The following is a 27,049-nucleotide window of genomic DNA, read 5'->3' as shown; positions in this document are numbered from 1 at the left end:
AATTAAGTATCTTCAAAGGTATGCTGGTTATGAAAGGAAGCTATTCCAAAAATTAAATGTACAATTTTCTCTTGTAAATTAAACTGACAATTACATTTAGATTACTAGCTATACTAATTACTCAATTACTACAACTATCATAAGATTCATTATTTAAAAATGCACACTAGTAAACGCAGTTTACTAGTTAAAAGTTCTTACTTTTCTACAAGCTAGTTGCATAGTCTGAACATCGTCCCATATCTTAGGGCAGGTCTACACTAGAAGCACTACCTTGGCGCAGCTGCACATAGTGCCAGTGTGGAGAGTGCTTAGGTCGCTGTAACTTGCGTCGCTCAGGAGGGTGTCTTTTTCACACCACGGAGTGATGTAAGTTAGATCGACTTAAGTGGTAGTGTAGACCTGCCTTTAGTGCACTTAATAAAATGATCTCATCCTAGGATCCTGATTAGTCTGCCCACTCCTGGATCTGCTAACCCCTGTCATAGTCCATAGGAAATAGAAAAATTTCAACTATATCCCTTTACACAAGGGAGGGCCCTTTACACAAGGGAGGGGTGTCCTCACATGGGTAGGGGAACACAGCAGGGCCTTTATGTAACCCAAATGATTCACGTTCTTCATTTAATCATCTACTTTGTACTATGTCAAGCTAAGTAGTGGTGTTTGGCAGAAATGCAAATCTGCTCCTCATATTACTAAATAGCAAATGTTTGCAAGTGTCTATAATGCTGGAGTCATACGATAGACTCCTTCAAATCTCATGGTTTGTAATAAAAAAAAAAAAAAAAAGTGATCAAGCCTCCCATTATCTAAATATTTAATTAACATTTCTCTCGTGAGGCAAAAACAAGTTTTCAAAACCTTTCCTCTTTTCAGAAAGCTGACTAAGACGTCTGTCAGAATTCAACAGAGAACTGGAAAAGTAATATTACTTTATGGCTAAGGGAGGTTGTTGTTTTTTAAAGTTGAATTCAAATTACAGTATACATCTGCATAGACAACTGAGTAAAGGAGCAAAACAAAGGACATAAAATATATAGTTATTGCATATTTTGGGAAGCAGGTCTGCTGTAAATGGTCAAGATTCTAGGTGTTTCAGCTTGCCAACATGAATGTAAAAAAAAAAAAAAAAATCAATTGCTTAGAATAAATTAAGAGAATAATCTTATAACATGCAGGAAGGAACAAAAACGCACTATTTTTTAATCAACTGAGTTGGGGAAATACATGGATCAGAGATTTTGGTCTCAGTTACTGGATATCATAATGAAGTATGCGTAAACTGTGTTCAATAGTTGGCTCAGATTTAACCAGGATTAGTAGTGCTTGACATTCATTACCCTCTGTGGACTGGTTGGTGGCTTACATAATGAGTTATTGGTCTCAGTCCACTTCTTTTGGACATAATATACATCACACAAAAACAATCAACCACCACCCAACTAGCACCCTTTTCCATTAGGCTCAGCAGTGAGGCTTAGTATTAAATGGAATCCATGCTACCATCTCACTTTTGCAAATGGTCCCCCCTGCCCATGACAAACTGTCTGGCAGTATGAGGAATCCTATACTTCCATGTCCATAGTGTACTAATTGCTAGTCAGTTCATGAACTAAATTGACTTATACAAATGAAAGTTTAAAAAAAAAAAAAAATCAAGGGATTAAGTTTTTAGAAGAGCAGAGCAGTGAGTGTAGATATTTAAAGACTTTATATCATTGTATTGTTTTCTACTATTCCCATAGGTGGTTCTTCAGCTTTACAAGGATTACAAGTAAGTTCCTTCTACAGTTTTCCTAATATCTCCTAAGGTAAAGTCTGTCTAACTGCAGGTCTACACTACGGCTGGGATCGACGTTCTGAGATTGATCCACCGGTGATCCGCTAAATCGACCTAGTGAAGACCTGCCAAATCGACAGCAGATCGCTCTCCAGTTGACCCCTGTACTCTACCCCTGATGAGAAGAGTAAGGCAAGTCGACAGGAGAGTTTCTCCTGTTGATTTCTCCGCAGTGTAGACCCCGCGGTAACTCGACCTAAGGTACGTCGACTCCAGCTACGTTATTCACATAGTTGGAGTTGCGTAGCGTAGGTCAACTTACCACATTAGTGTAGACATAGCCTAAGACTCTCTATAGTGAATTTCTATTGTCACACAAGCAGAAACATCATTTAAAAATATATCCATTAAGAATTGCGTCAGAAAAAATAATTTATCAAACAGCGGATATTTAAAACCTTACTAATGGCAATCCTTATTTTCTACACATTAAAAATGTAAAATGTTTTTTCCTGCAATTTTATGAACACCCTATATGGATTCCAGCATTTCTCCCCAACCCAACATTAAATCAAGAGAGGTCTTCTTCCTTAGTACTGGTGCTATTGTAGTTATTAGAATATCTGTCTCTGCCAAGGAATAAATAGTCATACAATTTGGCTACTTAAACACCCTGAATTATAACAAATTAGAAGGGATCAACATAATGATATTTTGTTTAGTGACAGTTTAAACCCTTATCTTCCTCTCTCTCTTGAAAAATAAAAATTGGTATGGACTTGCTTGGCAGCAGATCTGTGTTGAGCTCTTGTATTAAGCCAAAGCTACCAAAAAGGCAAATTTATACTATGCTGCCTCCCCCCACCCTTTTATTATTTTTTTTAAACAGAATTTTGGCCTGGATAAATTTCCATCAGAGATTTATTTAATATAGTAATTTATTTAAATAATAAACACACTTATGGGCTCTAGGCACCCTAACTCATTCTTTGTAGTACAACAAAATTCCAGCAGTATTAAAATAGAAATTCAAACAGGATCTCAGCCAGCCAGCCACTATAAAAACTCCTTTCTACTTTGTCCTCCTTTTGGGAAGCAAACACTCAATCCTCTCCAAAAACCCAAAGAGATGTCCTTTGCAGCACACCCAAAAGGAAATTTGTTGTGTAGCTATAGCTGTGTAAAAGCTATTACCTCACCCATCTTGTCTCTCTGAAAGGAAATTTAGCTATTTTGGAACAGGAGGAGCTAGTTCCAGAGTCTCTGAACCCTCATAGAGAATGCCATGCCACAATCCACGGCCATCTCTTTCATAACAAAGAGGATCCATCTTATCTGACAAGGGAGGGAGGTGATCCTTCAGGTAATTATTTAGTTGTGCTACAAAAGAAGTAGGAAGGTCTAGTCTTGTGGTCAAGGCATGTGCTTGGACACCTGAGAATCTGGGTTCAGTTCCTAACTCTGCCAGACTTCTTATGTAACCTGATAAGGCTTCAACTGGAGTACTGTGTCCAGTTCTGGGTGCCACATTTCAGGAAAGATGTGGACAAATTGGAGAAAGTCCAGAGAAGAGCAACAAAAACGATTAAAGGTCTAGAAAACACGACCTATGAGGGAAGATTGAAAAAATAGAGTTAGTTTAGTTTGGAGAAGAGAAGACTGAGGGGGGACATGATAACTGTCTTCAACTACATAAAAGGTTGTTATAAAGAAGAGGATGATAAATGGTTATCCTTAACCACTGAAAACAGGACAAGAAGTAATGGGCATAAATTGCAGCAAGGGAGATGTAGGTTAGACGTTAGGAAAACTTCCTAACTGTAAGGATATTTAAGCACTGGAACAAATTATCTATGGAGGTCGTGGAATCTCCATCATTGGAGGTTTTTAAGAATAGGTTAGACAAACAGCTGTCAGGAATGGCCTAGATAATACTTAGTCCTCTTGCCACAGTGCAGGGGACTGGAGTAGATGACCTATTGAGGTCCCTTCCAGTCCTACATTTCTAGGATTCTCTGATAGTTAGCAGTGCCTCAGAAATAGCTGATTCTTGGTACAGAGCCGCTGAGAGAAAAAACAGCTGACAAGAATTCGCTGCCCACAAGGACTTAGACCCAGGAAAAGCTGGTCACCGCAGGGCAGGGGTTGAAATTAAATCTCAACCCAGGGTCCAGCCATGCCAGACCACCTTATAAACAAACCAGATTTTTACAGGAACGCCAGAGTACATGGAAAGGCTGCAGTATGGGTACCAAGCAGGAACGGACTTTGGATGGGGAAGAGACTCAAACTGCTTGAGTGTGGCCCTAGAGAAGGCCCAGCCTATCACAAGGACACTATGTTCCAGGCAGGAGAGAACTACTAACCCTGATGCTTACCTCCTTTTGTAGTATCATTCTGAGCCTGGATACCATGATGCAATGAGTTGTGGATGGCAGAAAGCAGGTCAGCTGCTTGAGTCATTAGCTTCTGAGCTTCTGCAACTGCACTTGTCTGGAAAATATAACAAAACATTTTCACATGCTTCATGACCTAAGTCTGTACGAAAGCAAATTCTGTAACCTTCCCAAGAATTGGAACCCAGATATATGGGATTTTTTTTTTTTTAATAGAACACACTACATTTTTGATCCAATAGGTTTTAATGCATCTGTCCAATGTATCGCTTGTACAACCTCTAGATAACTCTTAATCAGTTAGACTTCAGTGATAAGCTAGTATGTGTCAGAAGCAAATTCTCTACCTTCTGAGTTTTGTCAGTTTATAAGGGAAGCACTCTTGCAACAGAGATAGTTTCTCTTGGTGGAAATATATCCCTCTCATTAGAAAATAAGGAGTCCTTAAATGTTCTATGTTAATGGATGCTTAAGTACCATAAAATTGCTTCAAAATGTTAGGAAATCCTGATGCCAAATTGCTGATTAGAAGGTAATGATTTATAATCTACTGAAATACACAACATTCTGGTATTTTAGATCTGCACCTATTTTATTAGTATTATTGAGCATGTGTTTAAACTGCTTGCTGGGAACATAAATGTTCAGTTTTAAAAATCTAGGTTAACTGTCCTTGATGCAAAATAAGTATTACAGGTAAAATTTAAATATGCTGTTTTAGAAGAGATTTATAAAAACTCAACAGACAGAAAAATAGTCTGATAAAAACTTAACCAGGCCAGAAACTGATATTAATAAAAAACAGTGCAAGATAAATATCCACTTTCTGTAGCTTTGCCTTAACAACGAGGAGTCCGGTGGCACCTTAAAGACTAACAGATTTATTTGGGCATAAGCTTTCGTGGGCTAAAACCCACTGTAATTTTCACTCCATGCATCTCAAGAAGTGAGTTTTTCCCCCCACAAAAGCTTATGCCCTTAGTCTTTAAGGTGCCACCGGACTCCTCGTTGGTTTTGTGGATACAGACTAACACGGCTACTCCTCTAATACTTGGCACAATGCCTTAACACAGAGCTGCTACAGGCTGCAAAGCAGATCACAAATGCAATCAATCAATCTTGATCATGAACTAAATGGAGAATTTAAAGTGAGAAATATTTGACCACACGTAAATGAATGGCCCAGTTCGTGAGCAGTCACCCATAACAGTTCTGAAGATCAGGATTTGGTTGTGGAACACAAACACATCTATCTATCGCAGCCCTGACATAAGAGCTAACGCTATTATTTATACTGCCGCTAATTAAATTCAGAGTGCAATTTCCTCCATAAGTGCTCTATCCTCCTCTGCATCTAAAATACTTGCACCTGATTTTCACTGAGTTTAAGGCCCTTTTATGCTGTTCAGGGTGTAGCTGCTGCAGGTAAGTACTTAAGCAGGGAACTCCAGGACAGCCTGTAAGAGCTAGTTACCTCCCTCCACTGTACAAAGTAACAAAAACAGACAAATCTGAGGGAAATAAAAACAACTCTTAGTCTCATCCAGCCTACCCCAATACTATCTCTCAGCCCTAAAAAAGGCCATTTTCCATCCCACCCCCAATCCACCCCATGGAAATCTCATGCTCATGAGCCGGTAGACTGGTGTACAGCCCTGACCCCTTCCTCTCCCAACCACCAGTGAAGCCTGGATAGAAATTCAGAACCTCAAAAAGGGAAAATCCATCATGATTTCCCACACAAAAATTATTGCTAGTCCCCTGTTAATGACAGTCCTCCTGGAAACCCTATCTTTCAGGTTCCATTTGCTTAAAGAGAATTTTCCAGGTTCATCAATAGGTTGGTTGGTTTGTTTTGTTATTACCTGATCAACAACATATTTCTGTGCAAGACCCTATAACTTCCTAAGAACTAAGTGAGGAACATACTGGTGCTGGTGGAAAGCGGGCTGCTACTCTTCAGAGTTCACCCATGCCCCCAAGTTGATGCTGCAGGGAGGTGAGCTACTGGAGTAAGAGATTCTCTAGGACAATTGTTTGCCCTCCAAAATGAAAACAAACCAAAAAAACCCCAAACATTTCACAGGATCACAGAGTAAGTGCAGAAATATTGAGTATTTGTACCTCTTTTTTGGTGAAGGCGATAAGAACTGTCAGTAGTACACGGGTAAACTTCACTCTGCTGAATACTGCTAAGCACTGCTGATGCTACAACAAAATAAAAAGTACCAAAAATGAGAAAAAAGTACCAAAACAGTGCCAACCCTTCAAACAAACAAACAAAAAAAGATTTAGCATTTATTTAATTAAAAACAAGATTTTATAAACTGCTCTTATCGACATACTTTCTACTCTCAAAATAGATAGTATCTGCTTTCCAACTCTATTTGCAACTTTTTTGGCCTACTTATCTTCAAAGTAATTTCTGTTTCTGAAGTAGTGAACTGATGACATTATGGCACCAATAGTCTCCAACATCCTTCCAACAGAAGAGAAAAACACAAACACACCTTGTGAGAGACCAGGAAGTTTGGTTGGACAGCTAATTCTTAAGCTGGTACCATTCATTCAAACTTAACGTTTTAAGTGCTACCACAAAAGTAATAACCATGCAGCTATTACAGCGAAGTGAATTCTTCCTTATTGTCTTGACGATCTATGTTAAAACATGTTTTCCTATTTTAGGACAAATTCTAGAAATTAGTTATTGAAAACATTCATCTAAGTAATATGAACTATTTCATACAGTCCACCAAAAAATTGTAAAAAGTTCATTACTTCAAGTTCAACTTCTGGATCTCTCTCTTCTCCTTGTCGACTTCGAGTGCTCTAAAATTGAAGGAGTTAGAAACACAACGTATTAATAAAATTGCAAAAGTGATGCCATTGTTTAGAAAATAACTTCGATATAGAGGTAAAAACATTAAATTTGTTTGGCTATTTCTGATATCAGGTAAGATTAACATCAATTCTAATCTGAGGTTAGAAGGCATCTCAAATTGACTTGTAACTATCTTTATAGGTATTTATATGACCCATATCGCCATATGATCTGAGCAATCCACAATCATTAATAGAGCCTATCCGGACATCCCTCCCTTCCATGAGTAGAGAAACAGTATCCCCCCATTCACAGCTAGCAAACTGAGGCACAGGATAGACTGAGTGACTTTCTACAGTCACACAGTAATTTTGTAGCTGAAACAGGAATTAAATCCAGGTTACCAAGTCTCAGTCCAGTGTAGTAGACCAGACCTCCTTCACCAGACTATCCTTTCTATTCCTATTTGAAAACCTACAAACCTTGTCTGTACTAGCTAACAACATTCTGAATCCTGCTGTAGACAGTCTGATAGTGTCTTAAGCAAAAACGGGCATACAAAAAAAAATTCAATTCTCCTCCAGAGGACTATTACTGGGGGGTGGGGGAACTAATGTTCCTTAAATATTAGTAATATGTTTACATAACTTGTCTAAAAGGAAACCATATTATTTGAAGTCTATTTAACATATAACAGAAAAAAGTAGGAAGCTAAAGAAAAACTACCTTTACTCTTCGTTGCATGTCATCTTCTACATCTTTTAGCATGCCTGGAAAAGTCACATTTTTAAAAAACAATCTATTATTCTGATTAAACTCAGATGCACACATGCAACATAGAGGGTGAGGAGAGTTGTGAGCTTAATTCAAAATCTGAAATATTTAAAGCACCTATTGGCCAAAGGTCACCACCAAAGAAGCCCTACTGGTGACACCAAGGGCTAGCTACCTGCGAGAAGTCTAACTCCTACCCTCAGCTGTTAAGGGGATGATGCTAGAATGCTTATTAAAGTGCTGTTCCTGAACCCATGGCTCCATCTTTTGTATCAGTCTCTGACTAATAAATGTTTGACAAATCTGAACCTACTCATTTCTCGGTCTCCAGCTGTTCCAAAGAAGAAACTCTCTCTACCTTTCCTCTCAGTGTCTAATTTTTTGGACCACACAGAGGACAATTTGCCAAAGCAAATGCAATTTCAGAAATCACTGTTGTCAAATTGCAAAATTTAACACATCGCTACCGTGTCTAAGAATATGTATTTTTTTTAGGAACTGGACCAACAGTTAGGTAACATATACATCAGAGGCATTCAGAGGCTGGAAATATTTACAGAAAAAAAAAATTCGTGAACTCCAGAGATCTACAAGTGTACAAAAAACCCCTATGTAAATGAAGGATTTAAGATGTTCAGAGCTGCAGGTTTCAAACTCCAAAAGTCTCCCCTTAACTACAGTACAACACATGTGCACGGAAGTTAGGAGGGAGCAGATGCACAATTGAGATTGGGTGATATTAACTGTGTATTTCCACAATGTCTGTTTGTTAGAAGTTAACTAAATAACTTTGCACATTTGGAGAAGACTAATGTTCTCTTAAGAGTTTTAATTTCCACTTAAGTTACTGTCAAAACAAGAGTTTGACTTCTCAACCTTACCATTGCATTAAAGCTAGTTCCGTGCATGAAAATTACTTATTTGTTGTGATTAAGAATGTTTCTTTACAAATGGAGCTTTGCAACATAACATGAAGCTATTTGGCTTGACAAAGGTTAAATCTGGAACTCAGCCAATCTTAAATTCTAGGCATCTCAGAGTTTTCAGATTGATCCGAAACTAAGAAGTTTTCCTAATGCCTTAAATTTTCTCAATCTCTCTATATCAACGGTTCTCAAACTGTTGGTCGGGACCACAAAGTGGTCTCGCTGGGACATTAGTCTTGCTGGGACCCATGGCTGAAGCTGAAGCCTGAGCTCCACCTCCATCCAGGGTGGCGGGGCTTTGGCTCTGGTCTCCTCTCCCCCCACCTGGGGCAGCGAAACTTGGCTCCATCCCTCTCCCTCTCCTCTCCTCCCCCCGTAACTTTGTTGTCAGAAGGTGGTTGCGGTGCAATGAAGTTTGAGAACCCCTGCTCTACATATAGGCCAACTGAAAGAACAGCAAAAATAATGCACATACATGCAAAATTCTGACATTAAATGCCCACAGCTTTAAAACTAACTCACCATTTTTCATCCAAAATTTATTTACGTTAATCACAATCAGATTTTACAAACAAGCCAAATTAGAAGATTCCAGTTCAAGCATTTTTTAAATTTTAATTATGCATATTGAAAATTTCTGACCAGAATATATGGGAAGAAAATAATGTACGTAATAATGGAAATGGCTCATATTTTATTCACATTTTTAAAATGGATCTCTGAACTGAAAGCACGAAAATGTTAGGACTTTTCTTTTTCCCCAAAGTTCTGAATTTTACCTGTAACTCGAAGATCTGTCACACTATTAGCCATTTTAAACCCATAGGTCATGGACTGAAAATCTTCCTAAATGTGAAATGGAACAATTAGGTGCTTTCACCAAAAACAGCAATAATAATTACACTTAGCAGCAATAACTACATACAATAAGATACAGCAGCAATAACTACACTTTACACTTTTTTCTAAATTTCTGCACCCAATGCAAAATTGCAGGTATAGTCTTACACAGCAACCAATCGGAACTTCAGGAGGCTGGTTTAATATTTGTGGTACAGATTCCTACAAGCTAGTTCAGTTTTTAATATATATTATATTAACAATAATATTCTTCTATAGTACTGTCCATCCATAAATCTCAAAGCACTTTAAAAAGAAGTATTAAAGCCATTAACAGATTGGAAAATAATCACAGAGCAGAGAAGAGGACAAGATCTCCTGACTCCTAGTACAATAATTGGGAAGGGGAGGGCGGAGAGGAAGGGTGCGGAGTGTAGCACATTGCCTCTTTATCCTGGCCAGAAAATTCAAAGCTAAACAAAAAATCCTAATGATCAAATACACCTGGTTTCAATAGCAGGCAATAAGACCTATCTCCACCCCCGCATTAATAATTTTCTACTGACCTATGCCATCTTTTCTGTTCATATATAGGCTGTTTATGAATAAAAGCATTCGTAGGCCTGGTCTTCACTAACACCCCAATTCGATCTAAGGTACGCAACTTCAGCTACGTGAATAACGTAGCTGAAGTCGACATACCTTAGTTCGAATTTACCGCGGTTCAGACGTGGTCCACACGCGGCAGGCAGGCTCCCCCGTCGACTCCGCGGTACTCCTCTCGCTGACGTGGAGTACCGCAGTCAACGGCAAGCACTTCCTGGTTCGACTTATCGCGTCCAGACCAGACGCGATAAATCGAACCCGGAAGTTCGATTGCCAGCCGTCGAACTACCGCGGTAGTGTAGACCTGGCCTTATTTGCTCACTCATGTATTCTACAAAATAGAAAGCAAATAATGAATTCAAGAAAAAGTTTAAGAGAAATTAGGTGACCAGTGATATTTTGTTCAAGAAAACTAACCTGTCTCCCAGACCATTCTATAATAATGTAGTCAAACTTCACTCTTCAAGCCATTTTTATATTTCTGTAAAGCACCATGTATAAGTATGGTGCTATACATATTGTAATCACAGGTCATACTGAAACATACCTCTTCAAAAACTGCAGCTTTATTTACTTTTTCTCTGGCAATATCACAGATTTTTAGGATCCCCAGAGCAAAAGCCTTCATGGCAGGATCTTCTATGAAGTCTGGATTATGTATATATAGGCAAGTAAACACTGTTTGTGCCAAGGAATGACCTTCCAACCATGTTATCTAGAAAGAAAATAAAAGTACATACTTTATTTCTGAGTCTGCATTTTTTTAATATTCCCATTCCTTTTCTATTTTATCCTGTCTCAATCAGTCCTCAAAGCGACTCCATAACGTGGCAACCTTCCATCCAGCAAAAAGGACCAAATGAGGATATCTGACACCCATCAACATCTCTTCATTTGTTGGCTAGGGAGGTAAAGGTGGGGGACCAAAGAAAGGAAAGGGGACACAAACTAGAGTATTATGCACCACCTTACTTGAACAACTAACAAGCTACCTCTACAAAGTTGAACAAGCTACCTCTACAAAGCTCCTAGTCCAAGGAGTATGGAAGTAAGCTTGTCACTGGACATGAATTACATACTATACATGTATTCCTCTAATGTTCCATTACACAAGTAGTCACAATTGTAGTTTGCTGCTAAAATATATTAGTAATCTACAATTTCAAGTCTAAACATAGCTTCCTTTCCATGACCACCTGGTATAACATGAAACTCATGTAAATGAGAACAGAGAGAAAGCTTCAATAATCTAGGCACATCCTTCAATATCTTCACAGAATATGAAATACAGTAGAGTTTTGGTTTAAAACATGTCCAATGTACCTTTAAAAATTATTTTGTAGCATTTAGCACATACATGTTTACACATTCAATTAAAAATAAATTTGCACATCTCCTTTACCATGTATCTTTACAACCTCTTATGCATATAAAAATCTGTATTGTAGAGAAGTCACAGTGAAAATATATAGAATTTGATCAGATTTCTAATTTAAATAAGATTCTATAATCTCTCTCTAGTACATTGTAGTCAAAATCCCAGATTTTTTTTTTTTTTAACTAATGGGTCTTCTAGAGCACAAGGTTTCTTGAGACCCTGATTACTGAACTCCAACTACTAACTGTATCAGCACCAGTTGTATCACTCCAACTACTAATTGTTACAGGAAATTTAAACATACAGTATGTAAATATGTGTCTGCTCAATGGATCAATTTACCTAAAATCCTTCCTTACCAAGGAAACCTACATCTTTTTCATAATCACTTAAACTCCGGTTTTGAAAGTATTAAAACAGCATTAAAAGGAGCAAATTCTTACCAAGCAGCAGAAACAAGTATCCATTATCCCTATCAGCTGAGGTAAAGATAGATCTTTAATTTTAATGATGCCATCCTTAAAGAAAAAAAAAAAACCGTGAAAGTGACAGATTATACAAACAATAGATATGTCATTCTTTGCACAGCAGAAAGGGAATTTTAAAGAATACAATATTAATTTAATTTTAAAAGTTCATCGACTACGATATTTGTATTTGGTTGATTTTGCTAATCAGCTTCATGACTAGGGCCTACCAAATTCACAGCCATGAAAAACAGGTCACGGACCGTGAAATCTGGTCTCCCCCCGTGAAATCTGGTCTTTTGTGTACTCTTTTATACTATAGGGTAAAAGTATATACACATGTACACTGCGTTTCTCAAACTGGGGCTCCTGACCCAAAAGGGGGTCTCAAGCCTATTGTAAAGGGGCCGAAGTATTGCCACCCTTACTTCTGTGCTGCCTTCAGAGCTGGGTGGCGAGAGAGAGGCAGCTGCTGGCCAGGCACCCAGGTCTGAATGCAGTGCCGCTGCCAGCAGCAGCACAGAAGTAAGTGTTGCATAGAATGGTATTGCCACCCTTACTTCTGCGCTACTGCTGCTGTTGGCACTGCCTTCAGAGCTGGGTGGCCGGAGAACAGCGGCTGCTGGCTGGGAATCCAGCTCTGAAGGCTGCGATGCTCCTGGTGGCGATGTTGCCTTCAGAGCTCGGCACCCATCCAGCAGCTGCTGTCCTCCAGCTACCCAGTTCTGAAGGCAATTCAGAAGTAACGGTGACAATACCATGACCACCCCCCCAAACACACACACACACACACAATAGTTTTGCAATCCCCTTTTGGGTCAGGCCCCTCAGTTTCAGAAATGCCGACTTAAGGGTTTTACATTTGTATTTTGCCATTTTTCAATAAATATTCATGCTTTGTTACAACTCTGTGAAATTTGAGATTTAAACATCTGAAATAATGAAATTCAAGATTTTTAAAATACTATGACCATGAAATTTACAAAAATGGACTGTGAATTTGGTAGGGCCCTATTCATGACTGTGGTAACCACACCTTTGGAATTCTGAAGATTTTTGCAGTAGATACCATAGTGATGAGCACATTACAAAAACTCACACTGATAGGTAGAAATAGACAAATATATCTCAGCAGTTTCATTCTAGCATCATTAAGCAGCCTGTAAAAGTTATAAAACTGGTTAAACTGACATTCAAAAATATGTACCATAGATGCAAACACTGGATTAATAACCAAGGTCCAGTCTTACAAGAAACTTCATGTGTGCAAATGCCTGCAGAGAGCGCCATAGACTGCAGGATCAAAGCCTAAAAGAGGATACCTTACCAGTTAGGAAGCCATTTGTTCAATGCACCCAAATCCATGTTTTGAAAAAATCAAGAAGGTATTCTTAGAGATGCTTCTCTTTTGACTCTTTCAAAATGTTTGTGTTTCTTGTCTAACTATGGTGACTGGATACCTAGAGATGGATGCAGAATCTTTCAATTTTACTTCATCAGTTCAATTTGAGGACATCAGTAGTGAAAGATCATCATCAGACTGCTGCTCCATGGCCTTTGTTAAATTAGTTGGCCTCTGTCCAGTTCCTAGTGAACAGGAATCCACATTATCAAATCCAGTGTCAATTTACAATATCAGTAGAGAGACCAAGTACTGAATGGACAAGGAGACTGAAATATCCTTTCAGCAGAAAGGACTAGATAATCTAATAAATCTTCATCTCAGAAGCATACATTTGGGAAGCATGGGGAAACTTATATTGCAGTTATCTGTATTGTACTTATTCTGTAGATGAATAGGGCTTCAAATTCTAAAGCATGTTATTTCTTCTGAAAATATCTGAAGGGAAAATATCATAATACAAGTTCTCTATTAAATGCTGAAATATTCAGTTTACATAGGTCACTAAAGTGATTGTTGAAGTTAATTATAGCTATGATTTATTAAAACTCTGCCTTTTTTTTTAAAATGCATTAACAGCCAATAAAAAGGAGAAAAGGAAGGAAGGAAGGGACACCAACCTTGATAGCTTGCTCAAAGTTAAGAACCTTTCGATTAACTTGGTTTCCAATCATGCCAGCATCCATCTTGGGATCCATCATTTCAATAGCAGACATGGCTTCAAAAAGACCAAAACTAAGGACAACAATGAAAAGCAAACAAACACTAAGTCTACAATCATTTAATTTGCACAAAGCAATGGATTTCCACACACTATCATCAGGCATCAGTATCAAAAACTACTAAATACCGAGACACTGACAAGTGATGTGTTTGGAGCTTGCCATTTGTCAACACACTGGCAAAGACTGTCAAGAATAACTAGTGATGTTAGGTGCCCAACCTCAGCAACCTTGTAAGTACCCAATTTTTATGGAGTCTCAAGTCCTCTTGAAAATCCTGGGCTTTATTTTAAACTGAAGAGCACATCTTTAGCCAAATATCCAATTACTAAGTATCTGTGCCTATGTGTATGTATCTTTTCACACACACACTACATATCGTCCTCTCAGAGACCAAAAATTATGCATATCGGATAGCTTTAACTGATTTTAACTAAAACAAACTGGTCTTGATTATGCCACAACCAGACAAAACATTTACATTTTCACCCCAACAAACAAGAAATACAGAACTCATGTTTTAAGCCTCAGTTTTGTTTTTAAACAGTTTTATAAAAATCATGCAGAAACAATCCAGTTTCTAACACTAATCTGTTGCTGTCATAATGGTTCATACAGCTAATAAATGTGTAAGATAACATTCAGGTTAAAGCTGGTGTATGGAAAACAACAGACAAGGCCTCGACTTTGGCATATAACCTACTCAGCAAGCCTGGTGCACAGCGTTCAGAAAGTAGAAGCCACACAAAATACTGCTGCAAAATGTAGGCTGATTCACGAAAGCATCCTTTTTCAGGAAGGCATTTAAGCAGGTGCTTAATTCCTACTGACTTTAATGATTTGATATATAATTTTTGTACAAAAATATGATTTTTGAAGCATCTGATATACATTTTACTAATAATGTTATCTTTGTTAACATGGCATTAACACCTGAAAAATATTTTTCTGACAAGTTAAAAATACTCAGATGGTTAAAACAGTTTCATGGAAGTGATTTTGACATGAATGGACTCTAAGAACATGTTCAAGTGCTTTGCTGAATCCAAACCTTATTCCTGTCATCCTTACACTATGTATTACCCATTATTTATCCTGAAATGACAGTGACATTTTAAATGATAGATTTCATTATTCTAAGGAAACAAAGGAGTGAGAGCAGCAGAATAAAGACAACTTAAAAAAAAAAAATCAGACTTTAACAAACTCAGAATTGCTAAGTAAGGTCCATGGGAAGAAAATCTAAAGGAAGGAGTACTTCAAAAGACTGTCAGTTTCTCAAGGAGACAATATTAAAGGCACAACTGCAAACTATTCTAATGCAAAGGAAAAATAGGAAGACTAGTAAGAGGCCAATATGGCTCCATCAGGAGCTCTTTAATGACCAGAAAATCAAAAAGTACACCTACAAAAAGGACAAGTACGAAAAGATAGCATATAAGGACAAAATCAGAAAGGCTAAGTATCTTGTTGGTCACTAAATACCAATACATATTACTCCCATCTCAAAAATTATATCCCTGTGGCATACTCACAGCTTGTCATGAAGGAGTTCTCCCAACTTCAATTCTAAAAGGAACACAACAGGACAAATCATTAATTTGGATATAACTCTAAAGCAGCTCATCATGGATATTTAACCAAACAGCTTGCTCGACTGGCTAAACAGGCTTTACACTACAAAAGAAGAACAAGATACAGAAGAAAGGCATGCATTGTTGCTCTACCTTTGGATGTATATTATGATGCTGAAGGCAAAATATAATACCAAATGTGACAGCATGACCCAAAGATCTCCTAATGCAACTGGCAGAGGACACAGGGATAGATGGGTCCCCTGGATTCACCAAAAGAACATCATGTAAGGTCGCTAATGAAAGCCTATATCACACAGGTCATCATAATCATTGTGAGAAATATGTATAGAAAAAACAAGAGGACTTAGGTATATATGTTGAAAATCATGTCTCTTGGCCTTGCAGCTAAAGGCAGGATACTCGAAGGTAGTGTGCCTAGAGACAAACCTCTCCAGACAGGAGATAGGAGACGACATCTCCCTGGTGAACCATTGTGTATCTCACAGTAGAAATCTATTAGCACACAGAGGCAAATGCTAATGAAGATCTGGCAGAGACTCCAGAAGGAAACTAACAAGAAGAGGTAAACAGTGCGAGAGCGATAGGAAAATCCTATTTTCAGGTGAAGGTCAAAGGTCTGGTCTATCTGTGGAAGCAGAGAGGCATTCTGGCATCTTTCAATCTGTGAAAACAGGTTGCCAGTAAGACTGATCTCAGCCATCCTTAGCTCAAAATGCTGGGAATCTTGTAAGCTGGTGCACGCTATTCCTTTGGAAGCATAGATTCTGACAGTTCTGTGAATGTTCAGTGGAACTGGAGCTGGGCACTCCAGAGGAACACTTGCAGGACTTGGAGGTTGGTGCGTGGCTCTAGTCTAACCTGTACAGAGACAGCGAGGCCTGTGGAGACTTGGAGGATAGTGCTTTGTGTTGCCAGAGGCTGATGGAATCAGGGAGCTGAACTACAGAAGGCACAGACAAGACTTCCACACACTAAGGACAGGTGGTAGCGAGGTGCCTCAGAACCAGGGTGCCCCTGGGAAGTGCCAAAGACAGATATGGCAATTTCCTGCAATATCCTCATAAAACCTTATTGAATTAAGTTTAAGTAACTTTGGGATCCATTGCATTAAATGCAAAGTTCATATATAATTGTGGTCGGGATTGTACGTAACCTCTCTAGGGAACAGATGTGATGTGAGATCTGGGAGTCCAAAGGACTATATTGAAAATGTGCCAGACAAAAATGGACTGTGAGGACAGTAAGTGCATTTCCATGAAAACGCCTAAGGAGAGGTTAATGTACATTCCTACCTTGGATTATGCAAAAACCCATACACCCAGAAGAGAGGGTGATTGCTGATTATCTGTTCCCACAGGTGGAGATCAAAGGCCTGAGCTATATAAAGAAACAGGCTGACCTGTTGGTTAGGAGTCAGACATTATGAACTTGTAATCATGGAGAAAACCCAGTTGTGGGTTTTCAAAGACTGACCTACTAGAGCCTGAGGGTGGAGTTGGGGTGACTTCTGGTAAGCTTTTTAGCATGCATATAGGTTCTTTTATTATTTTTAATATGTTTTCATTGTAATGGTTTTACCTTAAAAATAAATGTGCTTGCTTAGAAAGAACTGGTGGTAACTTGTAACTGCTGGCAATTACACTGTTCATAGCCATTCGAGAGACAGCAAAGCACCGATGCTGTCCTGTTTAGGCAGTCTGGCTTGCTGGGAATATATCAGTGTAAATCAGGGAGCTGTGCAGCCCCTAACATCCCAATCAGGAGGGAAAGAGACACAGGTCTCCTCCCAAGAGAAGTGATGGCTGAGAGTACCCTTGGTGGACTAAGAGAGGGAATACAGGCACAGTTACCATGAAATGTGACACCAACTGCTCAGTGCCATCACCCAAGGCACCCCCTTCGTGCCATTCCAACAATTTAAAGGGAACTTAAAATTGCTCTAAGACAGCATCTGAGGAGCTCCCTTGTAGATTAGTATAAGGAAATACTCAGATAATGCATGCAAAATAATGTGTGTAACATACTGGTGGAAAGTTATTTTTGATTTAATGTTGCAACAAGGGTCAGTTTAAAAATTATGCAGAAGGCAAATTAACACCGAGTAGCAATCTTAACAGTAACTGAAGGTATTTATTTTTCTCCCAATAACCTAAAAGTATTACCTCTCATGAGAAACTTATCAGTTTTGATTCAAGTGCAGAAATGAATAAAAATCAGCATTGGACAGTCAATTTCTAGGATACAGGGCTGTGTTCAATCTAGATAAATTTGGCAGTTCCAGAAAAACAGGAGGCAGGTCCAGTATGTATAAACAAGATTTCCCATCAAGAGGAGGATGGGGGAAAAAATGATTAACAACAGAATGAGAAAAACCATAAGGAGGAAAGCAGCCTGAAACAAGGAAGGAGGTTTATATCTTCTGAAGAGGGTTGCTAACCTCATGGACCCCAATCCTACTATAATCTTGACACAGGCAGACTCCTGAATCTGCATACTTCCAATAAAGTCAATGGAGTCTACCCGTACTGAGCTCATTGCAGGAGTGGAGCCTTAGACTAGAAGGCAACTTCAAGAATTATGTTTGGTCTTCTTAAAAATTTGAATCCTTAAGAGTCTGAGAAGTACAACTTACCTCTACAGGCCTCTTCAAATTCCTGGGTAATATCAATCCAGTTTGTATTACCCTTTTCCATCTTGTCAGGTATATTGAGCTCCCATCCTGAATCATCATCTTCTACTGAAGCTTTCATAACCATAATATTGCACCTATAAATACAAATCATAGATCAAGAATAAACTATAGAAAGTATTTAATGGGAGCCAATGCTTATCTCGCATAAAGAAAAAAATGAACTAGTCAGATGTAAATTGAAAGGGCAACACTGAAGATTCACCAGCCCATAATTTGACAACCCCTTTAAAAAGGATGTTGTGTCTTTCAAAATTTCCCCTGAATAGATTTTACTATATAAACTCAAAAACCAGGACTGCAAAATGTTAATATCACCACTCCTCGACTGGACAACCATTAATAAAGTTACATAATCAACCTGAAAGACAATCAAATTTTAAAAAAAGCTTAAAGGAATTTGGGGTATTAAAAATCTCTGTCTTCCATTGCTATGCGAAAAACCCAAAACAAGAAGAATCCGTGAAATTGACTACACACGGAACAGTCAGGTGTACAAAGTAAGTCATTCTTGCAGTAATAGTAATCTTAGTGTAACTTGCAAGCACATTCAGACTCAAATATTATTTTTAAACTGTGTGTCATAAAAGATAACCTATAAAGAATTAATTAAAATATTAGTCTTGTGCCTGAGAAGGCCTGTAGGTTTCCTCCCCACCCCCTTGCTTGTTTTACTATAGATATATCAGCAATGTCAAGCTTAGTCTTTCCTGGTTTTGCTGGAGTTCCTCTGAGAGTTATGGATGATTCTCAGCACTAACATCCCTCAGTTAAAAGCAATGTTGGAAATTTAGCAAAGACTTCCCGTAAATAATGTTAGTCACTGAAGAAACAAAATTAAAGAGTTTTAAAACAGGTAGTTTAAAAGCCCCTTCCCCCTTCTGATTGCTCAGCCTTCACTCTCCTAGCTCTGGTGATGTCACCATTTCACTAGTTCTCTAATGATCATGGGGGGCAGAGAACAGTGCCGGGGGGATGCCCGGGGGGACTGTTAAAATAAATAAATGAAACCAGACCTTCCTTACAGAGGTGAAGAGGAGATAAAGAGGCCAACTGTTTTTCCCTTCGCTGGTCACCTGTGACGCCAGCTCCAAGTTACTGCTGTACCCAACGGGAGGAGACCACGGGGGGTAGCACTGCCGGGGGCGGGGGATGAACGCAGGAGCCTCCGCCAGCACCATAGTGACCCTGCCCTGGCCATGACCGCACCGCGCGGGAGGCTCGCAGGCCAAGCCCCGCAGCAACCGCGGCACGGGACAGCGGCTGGCCTGGCGGGGGCCCCGCACGGTGCCATCACGGGACTCCCCAGCAGGCAACGCCCGGCCTGCGAGGGACTCCGTGCCACACCCGCGCCCAAGCCCGGCCCAGCCCACGAGTGGCCCCTCCCACTCCGGACAGGGCAAGGCCCTGCCCCGCACCCGCGTTACTTCCGCGCCACCGCATCGCGCCTGCGGCCATTCAGCCGCTCCGCGAGCCCAGCGGCCGGGCGCAGGGTCTCAACCGCCAGCGCCCGGGCAGGCCGGGGGTTCACCTCTAGGGGCCGCGCTGGTCCCTGTGCCGGTCACGCCCCGGTCACCTCACCGTGCCCGCTGCCTCCGTGTCGCGCAGCAACGAGCCCAGGCACCCGCTTCGTTCGGAGCGCGGCCCTGCCGCTGCGCATGCGCAAAATCACCCCGAGCCCCCGGCAGGGCTGCATTACACGAGCTGGTTCTCACGCATGCGTACACACGCCTCCACCTCCCAGCAGGAGCGGGGTGGAGGGGCGTCCTGCGCATGCTCATGCGCAAACCCTATAAGCTGCCGCAGGGGAGCTTAGTTTACTCAGTATGACGCGGAAGGAAGCTCAGTCAGCAGGGACTCTGTATCCGAATGTGGGGGGGAGGAGCATGGAGAACGGGGGCCCGAGAGGGGTTGTGTGGCTAGGGGAGGAGGGGAGAGGAGTTGGGCTCCTGCACGGTGCGGTCTGGCTTAGACCCAGCAGCATGTCCCCATCTTCCTGCTTTATTAGAAGCCCCGGGATGAAGAGCGCACTGGTCACTTGCTGCTTTGAATCAGAGTAGATGGTAGATTCTCTGTCACTTGGAAGTCTTTAAATCAAGATTTGAGGACTTCAGTAACTCAGCTAGAGGCTATGAGTCTATTACAGGAGTGGCCCAGTGGGTGGGTGAGGTTCTATGGCTTGCAATATGCGGGAGGTCAGACTAGATCACAATGATGCTTTCAGGCCTTAAAGTCTATGAGAGCCAAAGGCTACAGCTCCGTCAGCCTGTGTATTACTGTGATTATATCTCATGTATTCCTAACAGAGGAGGGAGTGATGCCTGTAAATCCATAGCACAACCATGAGCACTTCACTCCCACCACGTCCCTGCTGTGTAATCTGTAGGCATCCTGGGATTTACCCAACATCTTGATCACTTGGTCCACCAGTAACACTGTGTACTTCTATGGACCTGTCCATCTGAGAACCTCAAACCACTTTACAAAGTTAACATTAATGGATTTATGTAAAGCACCTACCAAAGTGTGATCATCATAGTATAATAGTAAAGATGAAATAGACCGTGTCCTTGTCTAGACTCTCAGCTGACTCCTGGAATCACAGAAATGAAGGGTTGGAAGGGGACCTCAAGAAGTCATTTAGTCCATTCCCCTGCACTGAGGCAGCAGTAAGTATATCTAAACCATATCTGGCAGATGTGTAATCTGCTCTTAAAAACTGCCAAAGATAGGGATTCCACAACCTCCCAAGGTAACATGCTTCAGTGCTTAATTATCCTTATAGTTAGAAAGTTTTTCCTAATATTTAACCTAAATCTCTCTTGCGGCAAAATAAACCAATTGCTTCTTCTCCTACCTTCAGTGGATATGGAAAACAGTTGATCCCTATTATCTTTATCACACCCTTTTACATATTTGACGATTGTTACTGTGTCTCCTCTCTGACCAGTGATTTTCAACCTTTTTTCATTGACCCCTAAAAAAGGGGTCCTAAAAATTTTTGAATGGTGGTGCAGACCCTTTGGAAATCTTTGACATAGTCTGCGGACCCCCTGGGGGCCATAGACCACAGGTTGAAATAGGATATATTAACAGGAATGTCATATGAGAGCAAGGGTTGGCAACCTTTGGCACACAGCCTATCATGGTAATCTGCTGGTGGGCTGCGAGACGTTTTGTTTACATTGACCATCCACACACATAGCCCCCCACAGCTCCCAGTGGCCGCGGTTCACCGTTCCCGGCCAATGGGAGCTGCAGGAAGCGGCGCGGGCCTCGGGGACATGGTGGCCGCCACTTCCCGTAGTTCCCATTGGCTGGGAAAGGTGAAGCGCGGCCACTGGGAGCTGCGGGGGGCCGTGCCTGCGGATGGTCAACGTAAACAAAACGTCTCGCGGTCCGCCATCAGATTACAATGATGGGCCATGTGCCGAAGGTTGCCGACCCTTGTATTAGAAAGACAAGGTGGGAAAGGCAATATCTTTTATCGGACCAACTTCTGTTGGTGAGAGAGACAAGCTTTTGAGCCATACAGAGCTCTTCTCTTCAGGTCTGGGAAGGGCAAGGTGGAACAGATTTTTTAGCATAAATAGTTAACACATATTGTAAGGGACCATTCAAGATAGAGTGGCACGTTAACACTCTGCAGACATAGAACAAAAAGAGAGGGTTAGGGGGTTACCTTGAATTGTCCCTTACAATATATGCTAGCTACTTATGCTAAACCATCTGTTCCACCTTGCATTTTGCTGTGATGCTGGGAGTACTCTTTCCCAGACCTGAAGAAGAGCTCTGTGTGGCTCTAAAGCTTGTCTCTCTCGCCAACAGAAGTTGGTTCAATAAAAGATATTACCTCAGGACTGTTATAGGTGATGTTCTCGTTAACAGTTTTTGGCTGTCAACAGTCATTGATGTAGGAGTTTGCAGAAATGCCAAACATGAAACTATCAGCTTCTGCTGACACAAGTGTATCTCCAACTTTGACGTTAGCTAGTTAATGAGCCAAAAATTAGCCCGATTCATCCAAAAGCTCTTATTAGAACCAAGTTATCAGATAACTAGCCATTCTGAACTGCAAAGGGCCGTTAGACTGAAGTCTCACTTCCTTTGTCATCTGATGAGGAATGGTGTTGTTTTAAGCCATCAGTGCTGTCCCTACCAGCTTAGTGCTGGGCCCTTCAAACATCAAGCATGGGTCAGGGAGAAGATGCTCACAGCAGTTGGAGCTAAGAAAAAAAGTGAGGCTACAATTAGAGTCTTCATTCAAAGACACATTTGTCGAAAAGAAAAGCAAAGGCCACATGGATTTGACTTCAAAATGTCCTCAAATCATTGTGTAAGAAAGATAAGGAATCCTGGTGGTTGACTCAGGCAGCCAGTTTAGAACAGGCTGATGCCAGGCATAGGGTTGCCAACTTTCTAATCACACAAATCCCAACATCCTACCCCACCCCTTGTCCTGCCCCTGCCCTAAGGCCTGGCCCCGCCCCTTCCCCAAAGCCCCGCCCCATTCGCTGCATTCCCCCTCCCTCCATCGCTTGCTCTTCTCCATCCTCATTCACTTTCACCAGGCTGGGGAAGGGGGTTGGGGTGCGAGAGGGGGTGAGGGCTCCAGCTGTGGGTGTGGGCTCCGGGTTGGGGCCAGAAATGCAGGGTTCAGGGTGTGGGAGGGGGCTCTGGGCTGGGGCCGAGGGGTTTGGAGTGCGGGAAGGGGCTCAGGGCTGGGGGCAGGGGGTTGGGGTGCGGGAGAGGGTGCAGGCTCCAGCTGAGGGTGTGGGCTCTGGGGTGGGGCTGAGGATGAGGTGTTTGGGGTGCACCAGGGGGCTCGGGGCTGGGGAAGGGAGTTCGGGTACAGGCTCTGGAAGGGAGTTTGGGTGCAGGAGGTGGCTCAGGGCTGGGGCAGGGGGTTGGGGTGCGGGAGGGAGTGCGGGCTCCAGCTGGGGGTGTGGGTGCTGGGGGTATGGGCTCTGGGGTGGAGCCAGGGATGAGGGTTTTGGGTGCAGCAGGGGGCTCGGGGCTGGGGCAGGGGGTTGGGGTGCAGGAGGTGGTTTGGGGTGTGGGCTCCGGCCGGGCGGTGCTTACCTCAGGTGGCTCCCAGAAGCAGCCGGCATGTCTGGCTCTTAGGTGGAGGCACAACCAGGCGGCTCTGCACACTGCCTGTGCCTGCATGTGCTGCCCCCTACTGCTTCTATTGGCCACGGTTCCTGGCCATTGGGAGCTGTGGAGCCAGCAGTTGGGGGGTGGGGCAGTGTGCGGACCCCCTGTGGCTGCTCCTGCAACTAGGAGCCGGACGTGCCGGCTGCTTCCAGGAGCTGCGTGGAGCCAGGGCAGGCAGGGAGCCTGCCTTAGCGCCGCTGCGCCACTGACCGGACTTTTAGTGGCCTGGTCAGCTTTGCTGACCGGAGTCGTCAGAGTCCCTTTTCAACCGGGCATTACGGTCGATAACTAGATGCCTGGCAACCCTAGGCCCAGGCATGATCTCCACAGCCTCTATTCAACTGTAGTGTCTGGGGTGGAAGTTGGCATCAGTTTGCCCAGTAAAAAATCAGGATGGCAGCAACAGCCAGAGTCTGCAAAATAAATTGTATTGATGGAACGATCATTTCAAGATGCTCCTCAATTGTCCATTGCCTCCAGTCTCTGTTCTATTTGAGGAGGGGAAGGAAGTTCTGGCAGAGCCACCTTCCTTCAACCAAAAAGAGATCTGGATCGCAGTCCATAAGCTGACACCAAAAATTTGTAACATCACCCCTGAGTAGCTGAAGACAGGTGATAGTATTGTTGTATTATGGCTACATTAGCTTTTCCAGTCCATCTGGAGCACTAATATTGTCCCTGATGACTGGAAGGAAGGGTGTTATCCTACCTCTGTTCAAAAAGGGCACTAAGGCCAAGTGTAGCAACTATAGTGGTATTATGCTACCACTTAAAAAGTATTTGTTTCTGTCTTAATGTCTCAAATTAGCGACACATTTTGAGGCACAGGCTGGATACTCAGTGTCGTTTAAGACTGCACTGTCGGCCAGATCTTTACCCTGAGACAGCTGAGAAGATGTCTGAATATAATAAGCCATGTATGCAAAACTTTTTATAGACTTCTGTCAAGCTTTTGATTCACTGTATCGAGCAAGCTTGTGGGATCTGATGAGGTGACTCAGCATCCCTGGGAAGAGAATGTCATTGACAGAAGCGCTCTATAATGGAACAGAAAGCTGTGTTTGAGTCATGGTAGATACACGGCATCCTATTTCCATGGGAATTTGGCAAGGCTGCATCCTGTCACCATCATTAATATTGGTATTGATTGGTGGATGGGTAAATTTGAGGCGGCAGCTGTCTGTGGCATTGAGCTGAACACCATTTTGCTTCAACGGCCTTGTTGGTTCATTTGGTGAATCATTGCAGCAGATGGCTGATCTGGTCAGGGAGGGAGCAGCATGCAATGAGTTGGTTATTAATCTGGATAAAACTGTATTCTTGGCCATTACCATCAAGCAGCCTCTAACTCTAGATTACAGCTATCTTAGCATTAGCCTGTCCAGATGGGATGTCAAGCAGGTGGCAACTATTAAATACTCGGGAATCATCACAGACAGTGATGGAGGATGTTTGAAAAATGTGGATGCTCATATAGCAGCAGCTAATAGCATGTTCAGAACTCTTCAAGCTTATCAAGAAGCTGTGGATCTATAGAACTAGTTATATGAAATTTATTATACAGCAGTGAAACATGGGTGGCTGAGGAAGGCTGAAGAGTGGTGGAATGATGTTTTAGATTCTTATCATCTTTGTCAGTGCACCATATTAAGTGGCAGGACAAGATCAGCAATGAAGATATCTGTACCCAAACCCAGAAACTGCCTCCCTTAGCATGGGTTTGGTTTCAGCAGCTTTCCTGGTATTATTAGGGTGGAAGACTAATGAATCATGAAGTTCATTTACCAAGCTACACAGTGAGCGATTATGTTTGCCAAAAGCTTCAGTGGCATGATATGATCGCCAGTGATGGACATAGACCGAACATCCAGCCAGACTGTCTTAAGGACCTAGCTAGAGTTCAATCCGAGTGGCACTTGACCTGCAAGGAGGCTACATCTCTTTGGGATTTGCCTTGATGAGGAGAATGAGAATGACTGAAGTTAATGGAGCCACACTGATTTACACAAGCTGAGAATCTAGCTCTTTTTACATACAAATTCTTTACATTAAAACATTTTGGAGATGTTCCTTTATTCTCTTCTGGATGCAAAACCCCACCACTACACCCTTTAAGTTATTTATGATTGTCTTAGAATATATAGGTCCCGATCCTGCAAATCTGAATGATTTGAGTAATCCTTACTCAACCAAGAATACTACTATTTATGCAAGTAAAGGTCAAAGGACCTAAACACTTTTTAGAAATTGAGTCCCTGTGTTTACTCTTGTCATTTTATTCATCACACTTGTTATTGTATCAAAAATATATCAGATTAGTGTGACATATCTAGTTGTCTGAACCCATAATGCCTACTTCTGCTCCTCTTATCACCACTCCCCAAAGGTACTTGTAGATTGCTTTTTATTTGCTGTAGTAATTTGCCTGTAAATTTCTGGATCTCCTTTCTTATCATATGCATTTGTAACAAAAATTTCTATACACATACTAAAATAAGGGAATTAGTCTGCAGTGCTGCACTTAGAAATGAATTTCTTTTTGCAGAATATACTCCACTCCCTAGCACTGTATTATAACGACTGTTAATTTCAGAGACTAGCAACTAGCTCTGCATAAAATTTGCACTTACGGGCAATAATATAATTTGCAGTTGATTTTGAACAACACAAATTTAGTCTGTTCTAAATGAAAGAAAAGTTAATTATATTTTACAGTAACTTTATGCATGTTTTAAATGAACAGGCAGATGTGATTTTCTTTAAAATGCTTGTATGATGATTCAGAACCAAAATAATAATGAAGCATCCGGTTACTTTGAACGCAGCAAATAAACTAGCACTTAGAATTGTACTCTACTCTGAATGTGGCTTTCAGTCTTCCCTTACTGAACTCCCCAGATACACTAATCATTTGTATGTATCATACTGTTCCAAAGCAGGAATAAAACTGGGGCCAGATCCTCTAACTCCTTATTCATGCGAGTAAGACTTACATGAGTTAGTTACATTGGAGTCAAAGGGACTACTCAGGTGAGCAACAGTTGCATGATTGGGCCCTAATATTGCACATCATTATAAATGCGGAGCATATATTTAAGAAACACTCTTTTATAGTTTCCTAGAAATAGCTTTCAAAAGTAGGAATACTTTGCCTACTAAAATACCTGGGTTTTACAAGTAAAGGTGCCAATCTTGCAACCAACCCACATACAGAAGTTTAATTGAAGTAAATGGGAGTTCACATGTAAAAGGCTTGCAGGTCCATATATAATTAATATAAAGGTGAACTGAAAGGTTCATACCTGCTGAAACCTTTGATTATATTTGTCTCCTGCATTAGTTGATGACATCCCAATGTCAATAATTGGTTGATTGATTACAAAAACAGGAAAAACATAGCAGGGAGTTTCATTCCATGTGCTGCTATAGGGTACTGGCTAATTATGTCATCAATACTTGCAGAAAAAACACAGGACCCCCAGTCACATTT

General features: G+C 41.3%; 1 protein-coding gene across 2 annotated transcripts in view; it reads right to left on the bottom strand.

Annotated features, from left to right (window-relative positions):
• Positions 1-20,048, bottom strand: part of NAA35 (N(alpha)-acetyltransferase 35, NatC auxiliary subunit) — a 40,206-nt gene extending 20,158 nt beyond the window's left edge. The window contains exons 1-11 of one of the 2 annotated variants that reach the window (XM_024196086.3): positions 19,984-20,048; positions 18,346-18,479; positions 15,651-15,684; positions 14,014-14,128; positions 11,968-12,042; positions 10,694-10,861; positions 9,480-9,546; positions 7,727-7,770; positions 6,958-7,008; positions 6,304-6,387; positions 4,162-4,276 (exon numbers count right to left, since the gene is read on the bottom strand). In XM_024196086.3, coding sequence (XP_024051854.1) covers positions 4,162-4,276; positions 6,304-6,387; positions 6,958-7,008; positions 7,727-7,770; positions 9,480-9,546; positions 10,694-10,861; positions 11,968-12,042; positions 14,014-14,128; positions 15,651-15,684; positions 18,346-18,469 — 877 coding nt within the window. In that variant the 5' untranslated portion in view covers positions 18,470-18,479; positions 19,984-20,048. The other variant, XM_024196089.3, reaches the window with a different exon arrangement.
• Positions 20,049-27,049: the final 7,001 nt, after the last annotated feature.

The sequence above is a fragment of the Terrapene carolina genome, unplaced genomic scaffold (assembly GCF_002925995.2).
Source record: "Terrapene carolina triunguis isolate 2854851 unplaced genomic scaffold, T_m_triunguis-2.0 Scaffold113, whole genome shotgun sequence".
Lineage (NCBI taxonomy): Eukaryota > Metazoa > Chordata > Testudines > Emydidae > Terrapene > Terrapene triunguis.
The sequence above is the reverse complement of the archived record's forward strand: the minus strand, read 5'-3'. Positions and strand labels throughout refer to the sequence as shown.